General features: G+C 36.6%; 1 protein-coding gene across 2 annotated transcripts; it reads right to left on the reverse strand.

Moving 5' to 3' along the window:
- Positions 1-267: 267 nt before the first annotated feature.
- bgnb (biglycan b) lies at positions 268-19,525 on the reverse strand. Of its 2 annotated transcripts, none has more exons than XM_043224343.1 (8): positions 19,345-19,525; positions 9,017-9,294; positions 5,717-5,829; positions 4,522-4,735; positions 4,284-4,394; positions 3,997-4,090; positions 1,847-1,985; positions 268-1,770 (listed from the first exon to the last, which is right to left on the reverse strand). In XM_043224343.1, the coding sequence occupies exons 2-8, from the start codon at positions 9,261-9,263 to the stop codon at positions 1,573-1,575; spliced, it is 1,116 nt and encodes a 371-aa protein (XP_043080278.1). In that variant the 5' UTR covers positions 9,264-9,294; positions 19,345-19,525; the 3' UTR covers positions 268-1,572. The 2 variants fall into 2 exon arrangements, with proteins under 2 accessions (XP_043080278.1, XP_043080279.1); XM_043224344.1 differs by lacking the exon at positions 19,345-19,525 and adding an exon at positions 11,248-11,668.
- Between the last annotated feature and the right edge of the window lie 753 nt (positions 19,526-20,278).

Consider the following 20,278-nt stretch of genomic DNA (forward strand, 5'->3'; position numbering starts at 1 on the left):
TATTTAAATGGTCAAGTGCGGCTTTAGATTGCAAAGATACAGATTTATGAAATCAAGGCCCTTGCTTTTTGCACTGGGTCACAGTTATCCTGGAATAGAAAAGGGCTTTTCCCAAACCTTTCCCACAAAGTTGGAAGCATAGCATTGTCAAAAATGTTTTGGCATGCTTAAGCAGTCAGATTTTCCTGGAAATAATGGGCCCAGCCCAACCCCATACTATTGACACAGTGCAGTCAAGCAGGTAACAAAAATACATCTCCCACAACGTTTTATTAATTGTAGGTTTTATTTTTGTCGTGCATAAAATCTGTAATTTTGTAAAGTTTGCATCAAGTAGAGTGACCCACTGACAATGTGCTCGATAATGCTATCAATCAATATTTGGCTTTATTGAAAAAAAAAAAAGAGGAGACATTCTTGTTTAACAAAGAGAGCACTGCAAATGTTTTATTTCACTGAACTCATCAAACTCGTGTTAACTCAAGTTTTATTAGTCACAGCTTTCAAACCACGATGGTACGCCACGTCTGCTCCTGAAGACATATTTTTATTGGGACATGCAGTAGTGTGCGGCACACTAGCCTAAATGCATGCAGGGTCACTGCCAAAGAAAACATGAGAAAAACAATACGCTACAAAGAAAAGATTTGAAATTCATAAAGAAACTGTGCAAAACAACATAGCATTACAATCCTTTTCTGAATCAGCCTCTAACCCAAAAGGGCTGGGTAAGAGCATGAAGCATACGGCTGAATGAAATTTGAATCCATTGCCCTAAAAGTACTCCCACAACAATAAGACCCCTGAAGCAAGGAAGCAAGGTAAAAAAGGAGAAAAAAAGCAAGCTACAATTTTTTTTTACAAACAACACAGATTATTATAAGCACCATGATTTAACATCTAGATTTAACCTTTCTATTTCAACATCCCATCCAAACTTCACTGTTAAAAAACAACATTAACTAATATAAAATAATCACAATATAACAGTACATATCAATATTATTATAAAAGTGTCGAGAAAACAAAGAGCCCTTAAAAAGTGAATTGATAATGTTAAGACTTTACTGTAAAACAATGGTTTTGAGCCAGTTGTGCGAGTTTAAATTTAAACTTATTACTTATTTTTATTGCTGTTCTTATCAAGTATGATAACTATAAAGATAACGATAATTATATTAACATTCACAGATGGTTACGTTCTGTTCATTATAAACCTGCAGCAGTTTTGCCGTCTGCCCCTTTAAATACTTGAGCTCTTTAAAATGTGGATTCTGATTGGCTGTTATGTTTTTATCATTCACCAGTTGAATAAAATCAGCCTGATAGTTATTCCAACAAACCGTATTGTTATAGTCGCGGTGTGGACTGTGCTATCTTTATCAGTATAGTTAACATACTTGGTGTCAACCTTTAGGCTTCATAAACGAATATATCCAAAGATGCATAATAAAAATGATTCGCAAATACTGTTTGTTGACACCATTTTGGCCCACTTTCTCCAAGTTTTTTCTGTTCTGTTTTAATTCCAGCATTGTTATTTGTCCCCAGATCTCTCTTTTCATCCATTCTCTACTTCTTATAGTTTCCGAATTGAATGGCCAGTCGGTCTCCAACGCAGCGAAAGGTGGCGGGCTGCACCTCCCAGTAGTTAACCGGGTTGCCATAGAGGCTAATGCCATTATAGAAGCTCCTCTTCATGCCGAAACCCCGAGGGCAGAAGTCATTAACATCCACTCGACTTATGTTGTTGGAATGAAGGTAGAGCACCTGAAAAACGAAGCAAAAATCAATAATCGTGCATGTGTGAATTGGGCAGGTTTATTTCATGTTTGACATCTCGCACCTGCAGGTACTTCATGTCTGGCATACCCATGGGGACGCGGGTCAGCCGGTTGTTTTCCAAATGCAGCTCCCTGAGATTAGGGACGTATGATAGGCTGCCGTTCTCAATCATCCGGATGTGGTTGAAACCCAGACCCAATCTGGCAAGCGAGCGCAAGCACAACAGTGAATAAGCAACAGACAATAGATGGGCTGCACACATTGTGACAGGCATCTAGTGAGGTGGAAACACAATAGACTGGAAACACTGTGAACAGGCACTGGGTCAACTGCAGCCCGGCAGGACAAGCTGCACTATTAAAAAAAACCCAGAACATGCAGGGTGTTTTTGCAAAATGATATTTGCATGAGTTCGGTATCAGAGTTACTATTTCACTGTTATTTTGGTTTTTTTAAAAGGTTTACTTTATTGATGAATAATTATTATTTTTTGGTTTTGTTTTCATCCCATGTACTGTAACATGCAAATCGTGTATGAAATGCAATAATGAATAAATAACACCAACGATATTAAACAAGATTGGAAAGAGCTGCAGTACTTGCTGGCAATGAAATAAGCCATTGTGGGTATGTGACTTTCTTTTTTCAGATGAATCCAGCTGGAGTTATCTTACAAATTGTTATATTAAATATTGCTATATGAAAAATTCTCCATTGATTGTCCAAGATAAATATTCATATTTGAAATGTAATAAACACCTTTTTCTCACTTCCACTGACTGTGGTACACGAAATATGTGTAGATGCACACGTGAAATCCTCCTACATTTATCTTTACAAATCCTTGTTTTGTGCTTCTAATTTGTGACCAGCGCTTTGTTTTATTCTCTCTTCGTCCTCGTCACTAATCACGCAACACCAGCTTCGTACGTCGTCTGCCGGGACTGCTTCCGTGTACGACAGTCAGCAGAACTGAAAAAAGTGTTTATTACATTTCAAACATGGATATTTATTTTACAAAAATGCATGGATTCGCAACGGAAGTTCCCAGAGTTGTGTGAGGGACATTTTTATTGGATATGAGCACTTTATTTCACATCTTCTGAACTGTTTACAACAAGCTTATCCCCCCATTGAAAGGCTTGGAAAGGGCCAGAACCATTTTTTTTATAGGTAGCAGCTAATCAAAGTAGAAAGTGAAAGTAGCATAATTTCTCAGCGACAGATGCTATTTTCCCAGTGCAAATAGCTATAGATTCAATTTCTGTTAAAATATCAGAATTTTCTGCTATTTTTACTAATTCTTGCAAATAGTGGCAGTACAATACCTCAGTATTGTAGTACATTATAAAACAGTATGCAATGTGTAAATTAGTTCATTTTTGGGTGAACTAACCCTTGACTAACTTTATTATTGTGATTTCAGACCAGCTGGAGTTAGGTTGTATTACATGTGCTACGTTTGTGTTACATCAGACAATACCACTCAAGACATTTAAGCAACCGACTTTTGGTGGGAGATGTCTTATGTCTTGTTAATAATGTCTTGTTTTCTTATTCTTATGTTGTTACTTATTTTTTATCTTTTATGTGTCAATTTCGAGCACAAGTCTGCAAAAGTGTGTCTGAATTCATTCATAATTCCAGTCCGAGTTCAAGTTTCAACTTAAAGACTCAAGTCTTAAGTTTCAACTCAAGTCAGACAATCTAGAATTGATTAAAAAAAAGAAACAGAAACAACAAAACACCTTCACTTTTTAGCAAACATCCATTTTCTTAAGTTATAAAAAAAAAAAAAAAAAAAAAAGATTGTCAGCACAGTAGTTTTAGGTAACGACACTTTTGAGATTACACAAATTAAGTTGCCAATTGGGATTTTTCTGACATTTAAAGCATAATCCTTAACTTTGAGTGAAATAAATGCAGCTGTCTTCAAGAAAAATAAAGAGATTTCCAAGAATAATATATTTATATTGAGTATAAGATGACAATCACAGGCTATAATCACATATGGCCGCTAACAGGTTCAACTGTATTTTTTATAAAAGATTTTGTTTCTACTAAACTAAACTTACAGTAAACTTTTAGTTTTTTTTCCACCACATCATTAAAATGTCATACACCAGGTGGCGCTGTTGCTTTATAGAGAGCCCAGAGGCTGGGAAAGCCATGTTGTGTGTTGGACTGCAGGAGAATCATGAGTAGCTTCACCTGTACAGGTGTTTATAGCGGCTCAGGTCCTCTAGTTCAATGGCCTGGATCTGGTTATTGTCCAAGTGGAGCTCATGAAGACTGTCAGGGAGGTCTGGAAGGAAAGGAACATCATCATTAGCTCCACATCTCAGCTCTTAACACTACATTAAAACTATTATTAACTAAAATTGTGATTTATGTCCAAAGATATTCCTAATGCTCATTCAAGTAATTATCAAAACGTTCTTTGTGAAAATAAATACGGTCACTGTTTGATGACTTTTGTGATTATTCTATATAATCACCTTTTGGTATTCCAGTGAGTTTGGACTCAGAGATGCGCAGGTAGTTGAGTTTCAGGCCTTTGAAAGCACCAGGCTCAAAGCCGCTGTTCTGAATAGGGTTTCCGCCCATCTCTATAAGAAGCATTCAACATCAGACAGAATATCCCATCACAAAAACCAGCAGGCTCCATCTAAAAAAGGAAATGGTTTGGTCAGACTGTAACCTCTATACCACATAATGGCGAGCGCGCATACAAACCAATGCAGTTCATGCTGCCCAGACCAGAGAACGTTCCTTCTGCAACCTTCTTAATACGGTTGTCATGAATGCGCAGCTCTACCAGGGATGGGGGAAGGTTTTTGGGTACCACTGTCAGGAGGTTATGGGAAAAATACAGCTTTTTTAAGTGTAGGAGGGGTGCGAAGGTTCGCGGGTGGACTTTGGAGATCTTGTTGTTGACCAGTGACAGAGCCTGGCGGGAGACAGGAAGACATTAGCAAAGTCATGGAGACATGATTAATAATAGCTTGAGCATGAGCATTAAAAATGTACACAAAATCAAATGACTTATAAATGATGTTATAACTTAATGTCTTGTTCTTTTTTTCTTCTTCTTCTTCTTTTACAGGCCATGTTAAATATTGTGTTTGGTGAGAGAGGCTGAGTAAATATTGGGGATAAATACTGGGGATAATATGAGTTCTAAGAAGGGAACTAAAACATTCAGTTTGGCACCGGTGTGTGTTTCCAGAACTACAGGAGCATTCTTCTTCAGAGACTTGAACTGTTTGAACATCCTGTCAGGCTTAAAGCCAAACGTAAAGTAATGTATGTTGCAAACGACAAAGCAATTTTTCAAGAGTTAGCCAAAACATGCTAGTTTTGTTGTTTCTTCCGTAAAATATATAAAATAAAAATATTAAATATTAATGCTAATATGTAAATAATCAATCTAAATGTACATCTGAGTCTACAGCATTAAATTAAATTAAAACGTATTTAGCTAATATAGATGGGCTGCATCAGCCAACGACAAATAAAGAAATAAAAATCAAGCTGTGAGACTGGATCAGTGAACCATCAATAAATTTACAGAATCATTAACTGCATTTTACATTCAGCCTCTTCTACATTTATTTTTCTCACTTATTATTTCACCCAAAAATGTAAATACTGTCACTACTTACTCACCCTCATCTATTCTTTGCTACGTTTCTGTGTCTTGAACATGGTAGCTGTGTTACAGTCTATGCAAGGTCAGAAAGATTTCATTGGATTCCATCAGATATATGTGTTCTGAAGCTGAACAAAGGTTTTACAGATTTCAAATGATATTGGGATGAGTAATTAATGGAATAATTGGGTGAACTCTCCCTATAATGAGGAGTAGAATTTATTGAGTGACCTTCACCCTCTCTAGTTCTCATTTCTTCGGCCACCATCAGTGCCTTACATAGAGGTTAGAAAGTCCTTTGAAGTCATTCTCCTTCAGTTCTGTGATGCGGTTGTTCTGCAGGTCCAGGAGTTTGGTGTCTCTGGGAATTTCCTTGGGCACTGCGATCAAACCTAAACATATGAAGACATAATGTTTACAGCTAATTTAAAGCTTGTAGGATGTAGAGCACACAGACCTGTATACAAATGCCTGTACAGAGGCCATCAGCTCACCATCTGTTCTGGATTTCCCCATGACAGGACTTCTTACTCAACATCAAAATAACGCAATTAAAATAGTGAATACAACCGAAGATCGTAACAATTACAGCATGTCTTTGACAAGACATTTAGTTAGATATAAAACAGTCATTGTGGCCAAATGAGTGCTTATTTGACATTTAATTCTGTGTCAGCTTTGCATTAGTTTATCTTTATATAAGAGGCGAGGGCCCCGAGGATGTTCTGCCAACTTTTTAAACGTGCACTTTAAAAATCATTTGGGTTCTTTCGCCACACATGAACCACATCACAAAACTATATGTAAACTCCAGCAGAACCACATCAAAGCGCCCATGCAGCATTGTGTCTGTTTTAACAGTAAAGTGTCCAAGATTCTAATTCAGGCCAATGATTCATGATGATTTCCAGCAGAGCCTAATCATTTATACTAGGCTGGGTTCAACCTCTGTTGCCTTCCAGCCATTTATAATGTTCTTGAGAACCAAGACCAAGCCGCCTTGAAAAGTGAAATCACTGACATATAAAGCTTATCAAACAATTGTATTGATATATTTTGGATTAAATAATAAAAACTAAATCTCTGCAGACAGAATATGTGGCCTGCTGTCAATTAGCAGAGAAAATCATTGTGACTTGTTTTTCTTTAGAGAAAAAATATCTTCCGGATACCTTAATCAACTTAGCGTTTTCACAGAAAAGACTTTTGTGTTTCTGTGTGTCGTAGTGTTTAATATGCTCCTTATTAAAATCTAGGGAACTGCCATCTTCATATTAGCTTTTATTTCTTGGAATTTACATTTTTGCAAATGCCAAGTGAACCTGCGGCGATTTACATTAACAATGTAAACTGAACACAAACTAATGCCAAGTGCAGCATACTTTTTATAGGGAATATATGAGCATGCTGTGATATGAGTCTTATACAGTGTAGCACACGGTAAGCAGAACGTTCATAGTACATTTTTAAAGGAAATTATTACTTTTATTCAGCACAGGATGGATTGAATTAATCAAAAGTGACTGGTATATTAATATTTTATGTCACAAAAAGACTTTTACAGTATGTAAATTGTATGCTATTGTGAACTTTCTATTTCTTAAAAAAAAAAATTATGTATTTTTAAACAAACGATGCAGTCCTTGCATTCATTTGCTTTGTAATTTTATGCAAATAGTATATGGAATACTAGAGTTTATAATCAAGCACAGAACTGTTTTCGGGTCTAAGGGTGATAAAATATTGTATTACAATAGCAGAAAATCATGCAGGGGCTTAATTTCTAAGAATTTCAATCTTGTACACAAAACAAAAGAAATGATCCAAAGTTCGAGCCAATATACTAAAAGCTCAAGTCCAGTTGTCATTTCACAATAGATCTTCCAAGCCATCTGCCCACCTGCCACTCAAAATAACAAGTGCTCAGTGATTTTAACCAGTCGACCGCTGACAAACACAATGCCAAACCCCAAAGCACAGCACATCGCAGACCCCAACCACAGCTCTGCACACATCTACACCCCCTAGTAGGAACATATTTTATGAAGGCACATAACCACCTAAATATATACACAATTATGAACATCTGTTATTAATAAGCATCGCCATCAATTCAATTACAGCCTACATGGCAGAATAACTTCCAGATACGAAAGAAAATAAAAGAGCGCAGTGGATGGATCAATGTATTACAAGCAAACCTTCATCACAGTGGGAGGAAGCATAGAAAGAACCGCCTAAAGCAAAGGCTGTATTTTTCGATTTTTATATCAAATCCACAAGCATAAACAAAGATGCAGTGACATTTTGCAAAAACAAAAACACTCACAAAGACCAAAACACATGGCATAAAGCAATCATGCACATATGCAAACACAGTCAGACACGCACAAACTAAAAAGGAATACATATAATTAAAATAATAATAACTCCAAATTCCGAAGTTCTTGTTGCTTCTGTCAGTTCTATGGCTGTAAATGTTCTATGAGGATCATAACTTAAGCAAACTTGGCAGGAGAATGAAAGAGCTCTGAATCCATAAGTATGACTATAGTGTTACAGCGGCGCTTCAATGCATGTTGTTAGTGCCATGCAGAAAAAATACACAAACTAACTATATTTTGTAGAAATATAAAGTTTTATCCAATTTTTAGAGCCTGCATCTAACCCAGGCCTTCTCATGTCCCACGTACTGAAAAGTCAAGCTCCATCACTGCTTCATGGGTATTTGTTTGTTTGTTTTGTGTTTATGTGATTCTTGTACATATGTTTGTCCATCCGCAGTTTAAGTATTTGAATTTGTGAAGTGAGTGATCTTGGAAAACTATAAAATTCATTTGAACAACAAAAAGCTGCTACATGCTGAGAGTAAACAGGTTAAAAAAATTGTTTAAAAATATGTATTTTAGACCTAAATTACCACTTTTGTAGATGTACTGCTCACAAGATATAAACCAGGACTATTTCCGGCCTTCTGAAACAAACACTCATCACAATCTTCCAGATATTCATCACTTTTCTTTCTCCCTCTAACATTCCTGCTCACTTTCCCTGTCTATCTTCACTGTCTTCCTGTAAAACATCTTGTGGTGTGTCAGAAAAACAACACAGACCCGCTCTTAAAGCTCAATGAAAAAAATACATTTTTAATTTTCCAAGTTTTTGCCTGTTTGGATGAGGGCTGTCAAACAGTCTCTATAAGATGCTTGTAATACCCAACTGAAACAGTTTCAAGAATTGATGATTTGTTGTACAGTGAGGTTTATTACTATAATCCCATAGAGCAATAGTATATTATATATAAGATAACTGTAAGACTGACTATATTAGCACCCACACCAACACACAATATCCTTCCTTCTATTATAACCCTGTGATGCTGGTTTGTTGTCTACCACTTTAAATTTTCAAGGATTCTGATTGGCTGTCAAAGTTAGTATCGATCATCAGCTGGGAAAATCTTTCTCAATGGGATTCTAACCATGTAATTTCACTGTCATTAATGTTATAGACACATAGATAGATAGATAGATAGATAGATAGATAGATAGATAGATAGATAGATAGATAGATACTCACTCAGGTCTGAGCACTGCACCACATGGAGCTGACAATGGCAGCCAAAGGGACATGAAAACACATCCGGCGGCAGCTCCTCCACAGCAGAACCTTCTTCATCTCTCATCATTACGGTCGTCAAATCTCCCATTTCTCCATCCATAGCAAAGTCCCAGAATCCTCTCTGCTCAAAAGGCAGAGCCAATGAGGGAGCAGTCAGGCTGCAGACATTGAGCAGCAGAAGCAGGAGAGAGTGACAGGGGAACATCGCAGAGATACAGAGACTCACACACACAGACCTGGGTGAAGGAGAGACAAAAAGAGATTAATCATTGCTTGTTTCATTGTTTTTATATTTAACTGTATGCATTTTGTTCTGAGTGTGATTGTTGGAAACTTTCACACACACACACACACAGAGAGAGCCTTTACTTTGTTTGGAACTGAATGTATTAATTATGCAAAGATCAATGTTAATAAGACTCTATATCCTCCCTCAAGTTCAGCCCACAACCCATTTCCTCAGTTCTGTTTATAATAATTAAAACAGATTTCACGTACATCAAAGGAACAGGATGGAACTAGGTTGTTATTTGGGGGTTTTGGAGAATATTGTAACATTGCCATCTGAATATGAATACATCATTCAGCACTGGACAGGCACTCCCTGAGAAGCACTAGAAGTTTTGACATGCATATTTCAAATGTTCAAATCCTGCTCAAATGTACTATTACTCAAAGTTTGTTTATGTTAAAAAAAAACATTTCAGTTCATCTTTTAGTATCATTTGCTTACATTTAAAAAAAAAAATAAGCGAAGGGGAAACTAAAGAGACAAGCGGTGAGTCTGTCTGCAGGACAGCTTTGGTCAGACGGTGTGTGGTGGTGGAAAAACTCAAACTGACCTTCTTAAAACATATCTTAAAACAAGCCATTCATTAGACAGGAAGGAGGTGGGAGGGGATATTTCTGACAGTCCCTGTTTGTGTCTGTGACTAAAAGGGTGGGGAGCCACTCATGATGTCATTTCTCAATGTCTTCCAGCTGAGACCTGTGATGTCACCAGACATTTTGGGGCTAAGATGTGGTTAAGGATCTGGGGTCTGCAGAACCCACCAGGGGGCCACGCTGACACCCTAAACACGGGCCTATAACCTAAACCACAAACCCTTTTCAGCCAAAAGCCCCGCACCTGTCAGCTCCTGACTTAACCTTGGCCCGTGTGTTGAACCTGATCTAACCGAGGCCTAAAATTAAAGCCAACACCTGTTCTAAACCCAAATCAACACCCTAAAGTCAACCTGCACCCTCAACTTTAACCCAGAATCATGCACACTCTACTACCTCACTAAATGCGATATCTCAAACAACATAACATTGCAATTATCCTTTAAATCCAACCAGCTGGGAAAAGCATTTCAGTAAATCTCACTGCCATCATAGATGATTGTCTTCACAAGTGAGTCGCAACACTTTAATCCATAGTATTCCCTATACATGCTGGGAAGAAACACATGTGGATGAGCGAGAGGAGCCAGATGTCAGAGAATGCCATGTTTCCCAAGAGAGAAACTCAGTGTCTTCCCGTCACAATTTACAGCCGCATTCAAATACATTCCCTAAACAAGTCAGGAAGTGACGATTGAAAAGGTAAGAAAAACATTAAAAATCCCAGATACTCAATCAAACGGTCTCAATTGCTGAATATTTGGCACTATATAAAAATATTTTTACACAAAAGTAACTCCATAAGGTCATTTAAGTTTCCTTTTTTCCTGTATTTTTTGATTGTCCTCAAGTATAAGAGAAATACTAATATATACAAATAGGAGAGTAAGATTAAAACATGATATAATTTGTAACCCTGGACCACAAAACCACTATTAAGACTTTTCTTTTATGCCAAAATTGATTCTAGATTTTCAAATAGTTATCTCGGCCAAATATTGTCCTGTTCTATTGTCCTAAGCTTACTTAGTCAGTTTTCAGGTAACTGGTGACTGGTTTTGTGGCCCAGGGTCACATATATGGTTATGTCTGCTGTAAAACCATTAATATAATATGATAAAATATAATATAATAATACTTATTTTCTATTTTATGCATCCAAGAAGACATCCCGTAAACTGTTTATTTTTATGTTAGATAATATCTGCTATAACATTTGTCCTTCAAAGATGAAAAATGAATTGAGGGACACCTGTAGGTCAAAAAATCTAGCCTCAGTTCCTATTTATGCATAGCAAACTCACAGTAAAGACTTCCATTAAGCTTAGAGGGATCTCACACAAACGCTGCTCATGTAAATGTGTCCGTTGAGTCCTTTATGTCTCCCATCTCACACAGCGTCTGTGTCATTAACTGAGTAATGAGCATGGATACTTTTGCCGTTCCCCTTGGCTACTCCTCAATCATCTTCTGTGAACATTCACGCTTGTTGTCAAGGTCTGAGGCAACAGAAAGATCTCTGAAATGACTACAAACAGACATTTACATTAAAAATTTGTCACGGTGCCTGACAGTTCCCAGAGCTGACCATATGTCGCTGATCCAAACATTTGCTAAATATCAGTTCATCCAAGGTAGGCATTAAAGCCTAAAGTATCCAGTGGAATCCCATTCTTCATCCTGACATGCCAACATCTATGTGTGTTCCTCTCATATCTTCTGCCCATCTTTCACTTTAAAGTCAAACACGTGGGAAAGCGACCTGGAATAAAAGCAAACAAGGAAGAAAATGTACCCGTTTGTAAAAATAGCAGCTAAATTATACCACGCTCTCCAAAAAAGGTCTGGTTTAGACTGGCCAGTGGAATGCGAGGAGAGGGCCGAGGCACAATTACACACAAGTCCTTGCATCCTGCTCTTCACGGAAGAGTTTGAAAACTATATGAGTTATTTAAGAGCACATGCATCATAATGCGGGTAAGTATATGTGTCGTTTTTATGGGATAAAATGCTGTTCCAAGCAAAAACTGTTTAATTACAAACTGCTCAACAAACATGGTGTCTTGAGTGGGATCTCAAAAGTTATATTCTCACATCAGCAGAATACAATTGTGCTGTAGTGCTGAATACAGTTATGCAGGCCAGCATACTGCAAATAATATTGCCACAAAAGCAACAGAAAGTGTCTTAGCTTGATTACAGTCTAATTGGGAAAAATGTATCTATTTCCTCAAGTTGTATGCCAGAGTTTTGTGTAAGCTGCCAAAGCGCCACTTAACAATAAACACTGCATAAGCTGTCCCAACTAAAAACAATATATTATAAGAATGTTTTGGAAATGTTTCTATTGAGCTATAAAAATGTTATTTTAAAGTGTTTTCTTAACATTTAGAACATCCTGTTTTTATGCTTTAAAAACATTTTATGCAAAAATTAAGGAAGAGTTTCATTTTATATTGTAAACATTTTGAAAGTTCTCTGAGCACTCTGAACAAAGTAGTAACATTTATAAAATGTTAGATGAATCTGCAACTAAAAGGCTTCAGAAAAAAAAAAAAAATTCCATGCATGATGCATAAATTACCTTTTGTGCTTTTTTGAGAACATTATTATAGGCATGATAACAAAGACCTAACAGTCTGTCAACGTTACTGGAAGAATGTTTGTTTACACCTTTAAGAGAAGCTTGTCTGAATGTTTAGCCGAGGTTCTGAGAATGTTACCTGTTAGACGGGGATGTGATTCGCTAACAAATAACTCTTAAAGGGGACATCAGATGCCCATTATCCACAAGCTGATTGTAAAGTTTCCATGAAAAATATATGACATACTTTGGCTACAATTCCTTAAAGCTTGTGTAAAACAACACTCTTTTAACCTTGTAAAAAACAGCTATGTTTACAGTAAGCCATTTAATTGCATGTCTCTTAAAATGATAATGAGCTACTGCCCATAACAAACCAGCTGCGTGTTGTGTTAGTGTTTTCTGAGCAGGCAGACATGCCAGAACTAAATGAAAAAATATCATAAAAAAAAAGAGGAAAAAAAATATGAAAGTTATATCTGATCTCCCCTTTAAGAACTGCTTGTTTATAATGAGCAATGATTGACAAAACAGCCTCAAATTCATTAGAGAGTGAATCACTTAGTTAATTGATTAGTTCAGAGTCATTACTGATTAAACTGACTGTATCAGTGAAGAGTCATTTTGATTCAAAGTCTGATTCGAAACGAACCAGAGCCATAACTATGACTTTTAATAATTGAATGAGATTAACATACTAAAGATCTGAGACAGGCCTGTTAGTAAATATACTTATGATTCCAAACAGTGACTGCATGAAAGCAGCCGATAAGCAAGAGCCACATACATCTGATGCCTTTGACAAAGAAAAACACAAACTTTAGCTGAAACAAAGATAATCTTATCCCACGGCCTTAGCCAAAAACATCAGTGGACAATCCAAAACTCACAGCACTTATCACTCCAGTCTAAAGGCACAGTCCTCTCCAGAACGGTGACTTGAGGAATGGTATGGCCTAGACATAACAACTGCTTCTGCTGCTAATTTAACAGCACATACTCCTCAACAAGGAACGCAGACAGCTATTTCTATCATTCAAAATGTCAGTCTTAAATTCACATGAACATGTGAGAGAAATTAGGAGAGAGTGGAGGTAGAGAGCAGAGAGTAGCAGCTGATGGCAAAAGCAAGGTGAAAGTGAAAGCGCTGTAAGAAGATGTACTGCATGTCTGTATAAACACCAGCTGTTTTCTGCTGCTCCAGTTGGACCAGAAGTACAAAGCTCTATATTTTAGTGGTCACACCAAAGTTTTTTTTAAACAAGCTGGACACTCTTTTTCATAAGGGGTTTTGTTTATTTGATTAAAAGTACAATAAACAATATTGTTAAATGTCGTGGGGGGTTTTCTGATTACTTTTTAAATTGTAATTTATTCCTGTGATGGTAAAGCTGAATTTTCAGCATCAAGTCTTCAGTGTCACACGATCCTTCAGAAATCATCCTGATTTTATGCTCCAGAAACATCTCGTATTATCAATGCTGAAAAAATGATACTTTGAGACAAGTTCTTAGTTATATAGAAAGTTCAAAAGGACCTCATTAGAAATCAAAATCTTTTGTGACATTCCAGATGTTTTTGATGTCACTGTTGATCAATTTAAGGTGTCTTATACTGGGGGAATAACTCATAGTGTGATCATATATCTTTAAACACTGGAAGAATAAAGCTTGATTTCTGTTGAGGTCACTTTTTTCTTCTTCTTTTTGTCTAATAAACTTAATAATGTTCTTTGATGTTTAGATTTTGAGCATCGATACATGTATCTTTATTAAAACAATTAAATTCTAAATCTCCACCTAGTCTGGTGTTTCTGAAAAAGACAGACGGTAATGAACTAAATGTCAGATTTTAATAATAGAGCGCACAGCAGACGCCTCTCCTGAAATGACAGAGACTGAGCAGTGCCCACACAGAGATCCCTCTGAACACTGCAGCATGTTTCCTATGATTACTGTAATAATAATAATAAAAGACAAGACTAACACATTAGCCAAAAAGGGAATTTCCCTGCACACTGTGGGCCGTGTGTTTGCGTCTGATTTCTACGTCTTTAACAGTCATTCATAGAGTTATGCCTGAAAAGCTAAAAGCTATGGCAAGTCTGCCATTGAGTTGTACAATGAACCATAATCTATAAATGAGACAAGAGATATCAGAGGAGTGCAGAAATATGAAGTGCTACATCAAAATCTGCCCCTGACCTCCTTACAGGATGAAAAAAAAAGTTGCATAATGAGGCATATATCAGTAAAAAAGGTTTAACTGGCTTTGTTAAAACTATAAGGGATACTAAAATTTAAAAGACCTTAGTAGAGCAGTATAGTCAGTTTTTGACAGGAATAAAAATCAGGCTGTGAGGAACAGAAGTACATTGTGTCCAGTGACTTGTACTGGTGTTTAACAGCACACTAACCGCCTGTTCTCCTAACAAAACATCTTTCTCAAAACAAACAAAAAAGGATCTAGGGCCTTTATGAAGTTCAGGCCATTGTAATGACTAATCTATCCCTCACAGCCTCCATTTCATCCTCACTAAATTCAATACGGCCTCTGACCTAATTAAAGTCTACTGTCATAATCAATCACAATCAATTTTCTCAATTAGTTTCTTGTGTTTTTCAGAATTTCAGTTTATTTTTATGTTATGGCCAAAAACCAATGAATGTACTTTAAAGACGTCCAGTAAAACTGATTGAGTTTATCAATGTCAAATTAACATCATTAGATGGTTAAGAAACAGCTTCTATAGATCTGATAAAGAAAAGGGATATTTGAAGAATAAAGTGGGATGGTTTTTAAATGGTTAAATATTAGCATTATCATTGCACTAATCCTCTGCATTCAGATTATTTAATGGTTGTCCCTCCATCTGACAAGGGTTTTGAATCTTGCCAGTCTCACTAACCCCTTTCCACTCAACACTTTCCTGTCAATCTTCATTGCCCCGTCATCTAAAAGCAGAACACCCCAAAAAAGATTCACCATACAGTTAAATGGCTGATTCATGTTACATTAATTGTGCACATGACATGGCAAAACTGCTAATACACAAATCAGCAGCTTTAGGGTTTTCACTGTTCGTATCACTTGTCTGTGTTTTATACGGGCTGACAGTACATTAGTGCTGGGGATGTGTCGGTGACTCTCTTCCTGCAGGTTACATCATTAAACAGTGACAGAAAGTGACTGCTGAGTTAATGACCCATTCATTCTGCTGATTTCGTGTTTTAGTGCAACCATGTTGGCAGGTTTTTCTATTTGTGGAATAAACACATAATGTACGTAATGCATTTAAAGTGTAACTCCACCCCAATATGACAATTTTGCCTTTCATCCCTTACCCCGTGTCGCCCCAAACCCCTAAAAGCTTTGTTCGTCTTCAGAACACAATTTAAGATATTTTGGGGGGGCATGTGACTGTCCCACTAACTGCCAAGTAATAAACAACGTCAAGGTCCAGAAAAGTATGGAAGACATATCCAGAATAGTCCATCTGCCATCAGTGGCTCAAACGTAATGTTATAAACCTTTCACACGAAAAGAATAACTTTATTCAACAATTCATCTGTCTGATGCAGCCGACAAAGAAGAGCTCTCGCTTCATGTGTGTCCAGTGGATGCTCTCCAAAATTGAGCTACAGTTACGTTACGGTGTCCAATGTATGAATAAAGCCGTTAGTTTTATTTTCTTTCCATACAAAATGTATTCTCGTAGCTTCATTACATTGTGGTTATACCGCTGATGGCAACCAACAAGTCCATCTTGGTTTTTTGTCCTGAAATGCGGTCGACTCCGGTGTGGCGTCATTCTCAGCTCCAACATCCGACTTTTGAGGTAAAGGAATGCAGCATTAGCGAGTCTGTTATTACCCACAGTATTTCTGGATTGTGAAGCTGTGGGGATACATACGACTAAAAACCCTGGCAATCGCCACTTTAGAGGAAAAGAAAAAAACTTAAATATTTTTCTCTAGATTCTAAAGTGTGATTTTAGACCAAAGATGCCTTAATCATGAGAAGCTGTACGTCGAGAGCTAAATTATGGCACTTCTCTAACTGACATACCAAAGTTGGGAGGAGGAAGTTACTGCACTAACCGTGGGAGCCAGTGAACTCACATGACCTCAGTCAATCTGTGGTTTGTTGCATTAGTTAGAAAGAAGAATTTCTTTCAAAACAACAGCTTTGACACATTAAATGTGGTCTGATTGGAAGTCTGAGGACACACTTGCTTTTAATGTTCAACAGCCAATAAAAGTCTGACAACACCAATCAAAATTATATGAAGATTTCTCACAAATGAAGTCAATCATCTAAACGGAGCAGTTTTGTCTGTTTAATGCACACTTGCGTAGGCTACTTACTTTCTCTCTCTTTCTCTCTTGACAAACCATTGGGTTGTTTTGAGCTCTCTGCGCTTGGCAGGAATTAACTGCTGGCTTGACTGTAATTTGTTAACTTTGGTCCCTAAAAAAGCTTCTGCCTGGCAATGTCTATTACTGCTCTGCGTGAATGTGGCGACTGGCACAACAAAGAGTGAAGGCGGACCTGATCAACAGAGCAGCTTGTTAAAACAGATATATTGAGTGTGAAGCAGTAGTCATTTCACAATTGTATAAAGAGAGAATTCTCAAATAGACCGAATAAGAGAAAGTAAGGGAAAAATTAATGGAAAAAGACAGAGATGCCCCAAATAAGTGGTGAGGTGGTAATGGTGCAATCAACGCAAAAAGCAATGGTGATCATATACAGACTTATATTTTATTGGATAGATTATGTAGTTACTGTTATAGGATTATTGGTTTGCTGTTTACTGACTTAAAGGAATAGTTCACCCAAATATGAATACTACCCCATATTTTACTCACCCTGAAGCCATCCTAGGTGTATATGACTTTCTTCTTTCAGACAAAGGAGTCACTTTTTTAAAAATGTCTCCTGGCTCTTCCAAGCTTGGTAAAGCGGGTGGATAGAGGCCATAATTTTTAAACTCTGTAAACTGGATATATCCGCAAGTACCGCGATGTAAAACTAAACTATACGCCTTCGAGGGGTTATCACATGTCCTCTGAAGCATATTTATAGTTTTTGTAACAAAAATATTTCTAGTTTTAAAATTATAACGTAAATAACTGACTGACTGACCAAACGCACAACGTATGACGTACGTTGCATCATATATATATATTGAGTCATAGGTCAGCCAAGGAGCTGGTACAAGGCGTTCTCAAAGAAAAGTCAATTATTTTTCTAAATTAGAAATATTTTTAAATAATTGAAACGTTTTTGTTGTTGTTTTGTTATTTGTTGGCTCTCACCATTCTTGAGGTTTGTGTTTCTAGTTTTGAGAACTAGGGTATGTTCAGCCACTTTTAGTTTTGCAAGTTGTTTTACAAGAAAAGACAAAGATGTCTACATATTAGACCAAGTTATTCATTAAGGTTTGTCGTTCATAAATTAACTAAATAAATAATGTGGTGATTTCTTTTTTTTTTCTTTTTAATTTTGATAGGACAGATCAAAGCTAATGTGGGAGAGAGAGAGAGAGAGAGAGAGAGAGAGAGAGAATATGGAAAGATCTGTAAGTGCAAAAATAAATGTAAAAAATACAAATTACCTCAATGACATTAACTGTTATTTCAATTGCTGTGACAAGTTTTTATTAGCAAAATAAAAAAATCTGAATTGTATGAATAAATTTACATTGTTGTTTTTTTTTTACATCAGCTAAACATGGTATCTTTACAAAGAGCTAAAATACTATTGTTGAAAGGACTCAAAAGTTTACTTTTTTACTTTTTTTTTTTACAGTGTAGATAGAAAATAGCTAGATAATGCTAGATAATGAAAGGTAAGTGTTTTTTTTTTTTTTTTTGTTCTGTTTGATTTAAAAAGTTAAAAACTAAATTTAATTAAATATTAAAACAATTGGATAGGAATCATAATCCTGTAAAATGTCGATTTCAATTCCACTCACCAATTTCCGTGTGTGTGTTTTTTAGCTTGTTTTTGTGTGGCAAAAAGAGCCTGTTAGAAAAGTATTTGTGTTTGAATCATTCAATCAAAAGATTCATTCACTGCTTCATCCAGACATGAAATAAGTAAAACTTGAATTAGTCACTGATCCTTTCATCCATAAATTTCTTTCCATTCTAATATTTTTCTAAATAATTCTAAAATAACTACAACTTTCGTTTTAAAAAGTCTTAATTCATCCAGGATTGTAGGAAGCAGCTCTATTTAGCGCACATAAGCTCTTAATCGCGTGCAGTTTTTCTTCGTGCTTTTCAGCAGCAATCAAATGCTTTGCAAAAAGTGACACGGGATACCTAAATGTCTAAAACACCGTTACACCACATTGGAATAGAAACTGGGAATAGATAAGACTCTGATAAAATTCAATCGATATCCAACCCTAAACAATTAACTGGAATTGCCTCTAAAAATCAAGACAGGTGAAGACAATAAAGCAATATCACCTTATTCTAAGTATATCTTTAGTTCAGATGTTCTTTGCATTTTGCGTGTTTCTTTAACTCTTTCGTGGAGTTCATCTTAACTCTTTACCTCGTTCATCACGTCTGAGCATCTGAATAAACAGAGAGCAACATTTTCGCCCGTGCATGAATCTAGAAACTATGGAGGTTTCATTAAGCTTTGTTTATATGAGTATGTAACGCTCAATAAAGCTTAAGTAGTTCAGAAACTTAATATAGAGCAAGCCAAATGAACATGGCAAAAACAACAACAACAATAAAGGAAAAAGACAAGCAAAATAACCAATAAACGCAAAATAACAAAAAGTCTAGCCTACCTTAATCTGAGCTGCAATATTTCCACACTCCTGCAACCGTATTTACCTTTCGAGTTTGCTATTTGGGTTTTGCAACATATATTCTCTTCGGTGTGACTTGGTGTTCTAGTTTTAACTGTCTTAACTAACTCCCGCCTGTATCTGTCAGTGAGGCGGAGAGCTGGAGGAAAGGGGGTTTGGGCGGGTTGATCGGCACCACAGCTTCAGCCAACCGGCCGCTCTTATACACTGATGCGCGCTCACTTGTGTGTGTAGGCTGCTTATTGCACAACACGTTAAAGAAACGATGTCTGACAGAGCTGAAGTTCCACGATTTAATGATTTTCTACACGCCTTCAACTGCAATCAAATCAATGAAGCGGTTTCTCCGAAAGTGGATTTCAAAATTCCTACACTGATGCCCTGACAAAAAATGTCACCATCGCAACCGTAACCAAAATACCATTCGCTTGTTACTGTAATCATGACAAATCAACGTTGCTATATTTGTGCTTTTCCAGACAGACTACTTCAGGTGTTTTCTGTTTCTGCTTATACCTTCAGCAGAATGAAAACGGTGAAAGAAATGGAATAAAAGTCACGTGTAAAATTTAACCATTTGCACACTGTATACCTGCAACAAAAAAGTAGGCTTAACTGTTTTCATTTTATTAATAATCACAACAATCGCAGAAAGTTTTCTTCACAACCTGTATGCATGTATCAAGCAATGAAGATGTTTTGTGAGAACAGATAATTATCTGTTAGACAGGTTTAACTCCGAGGAATGTAACACCCAAAGGTGAATGAAATTCATCCAAGAACTAATGAATCATTAGGTGTTAATATTAGTTTTGCGTGTCAAAACCTATCTCTCGAGAAACTTAATTTCTTTGAAACTGAGAGCAAAAGACTGCCCAGTTGAAAAATGCAACGCAATGCAAAACAGAAATCT

The sequence above is a fragment of the Puntigrus tetrazona genome, chromosome 23, assembly GCF_018831695.1.
Source record: "Puntigrus tetrazona isolate hp1 chromosome 23, ASM1883169v1, whole genome shotgun sequence".
NCBI classification, from domain to species: domain Eukaryota; kingdom Metazoa; phylum Chordata; class Actinopteri; order Cypriniformes; family Cyprinidae; genus Puntigrus; species Puntigrus tetrazona.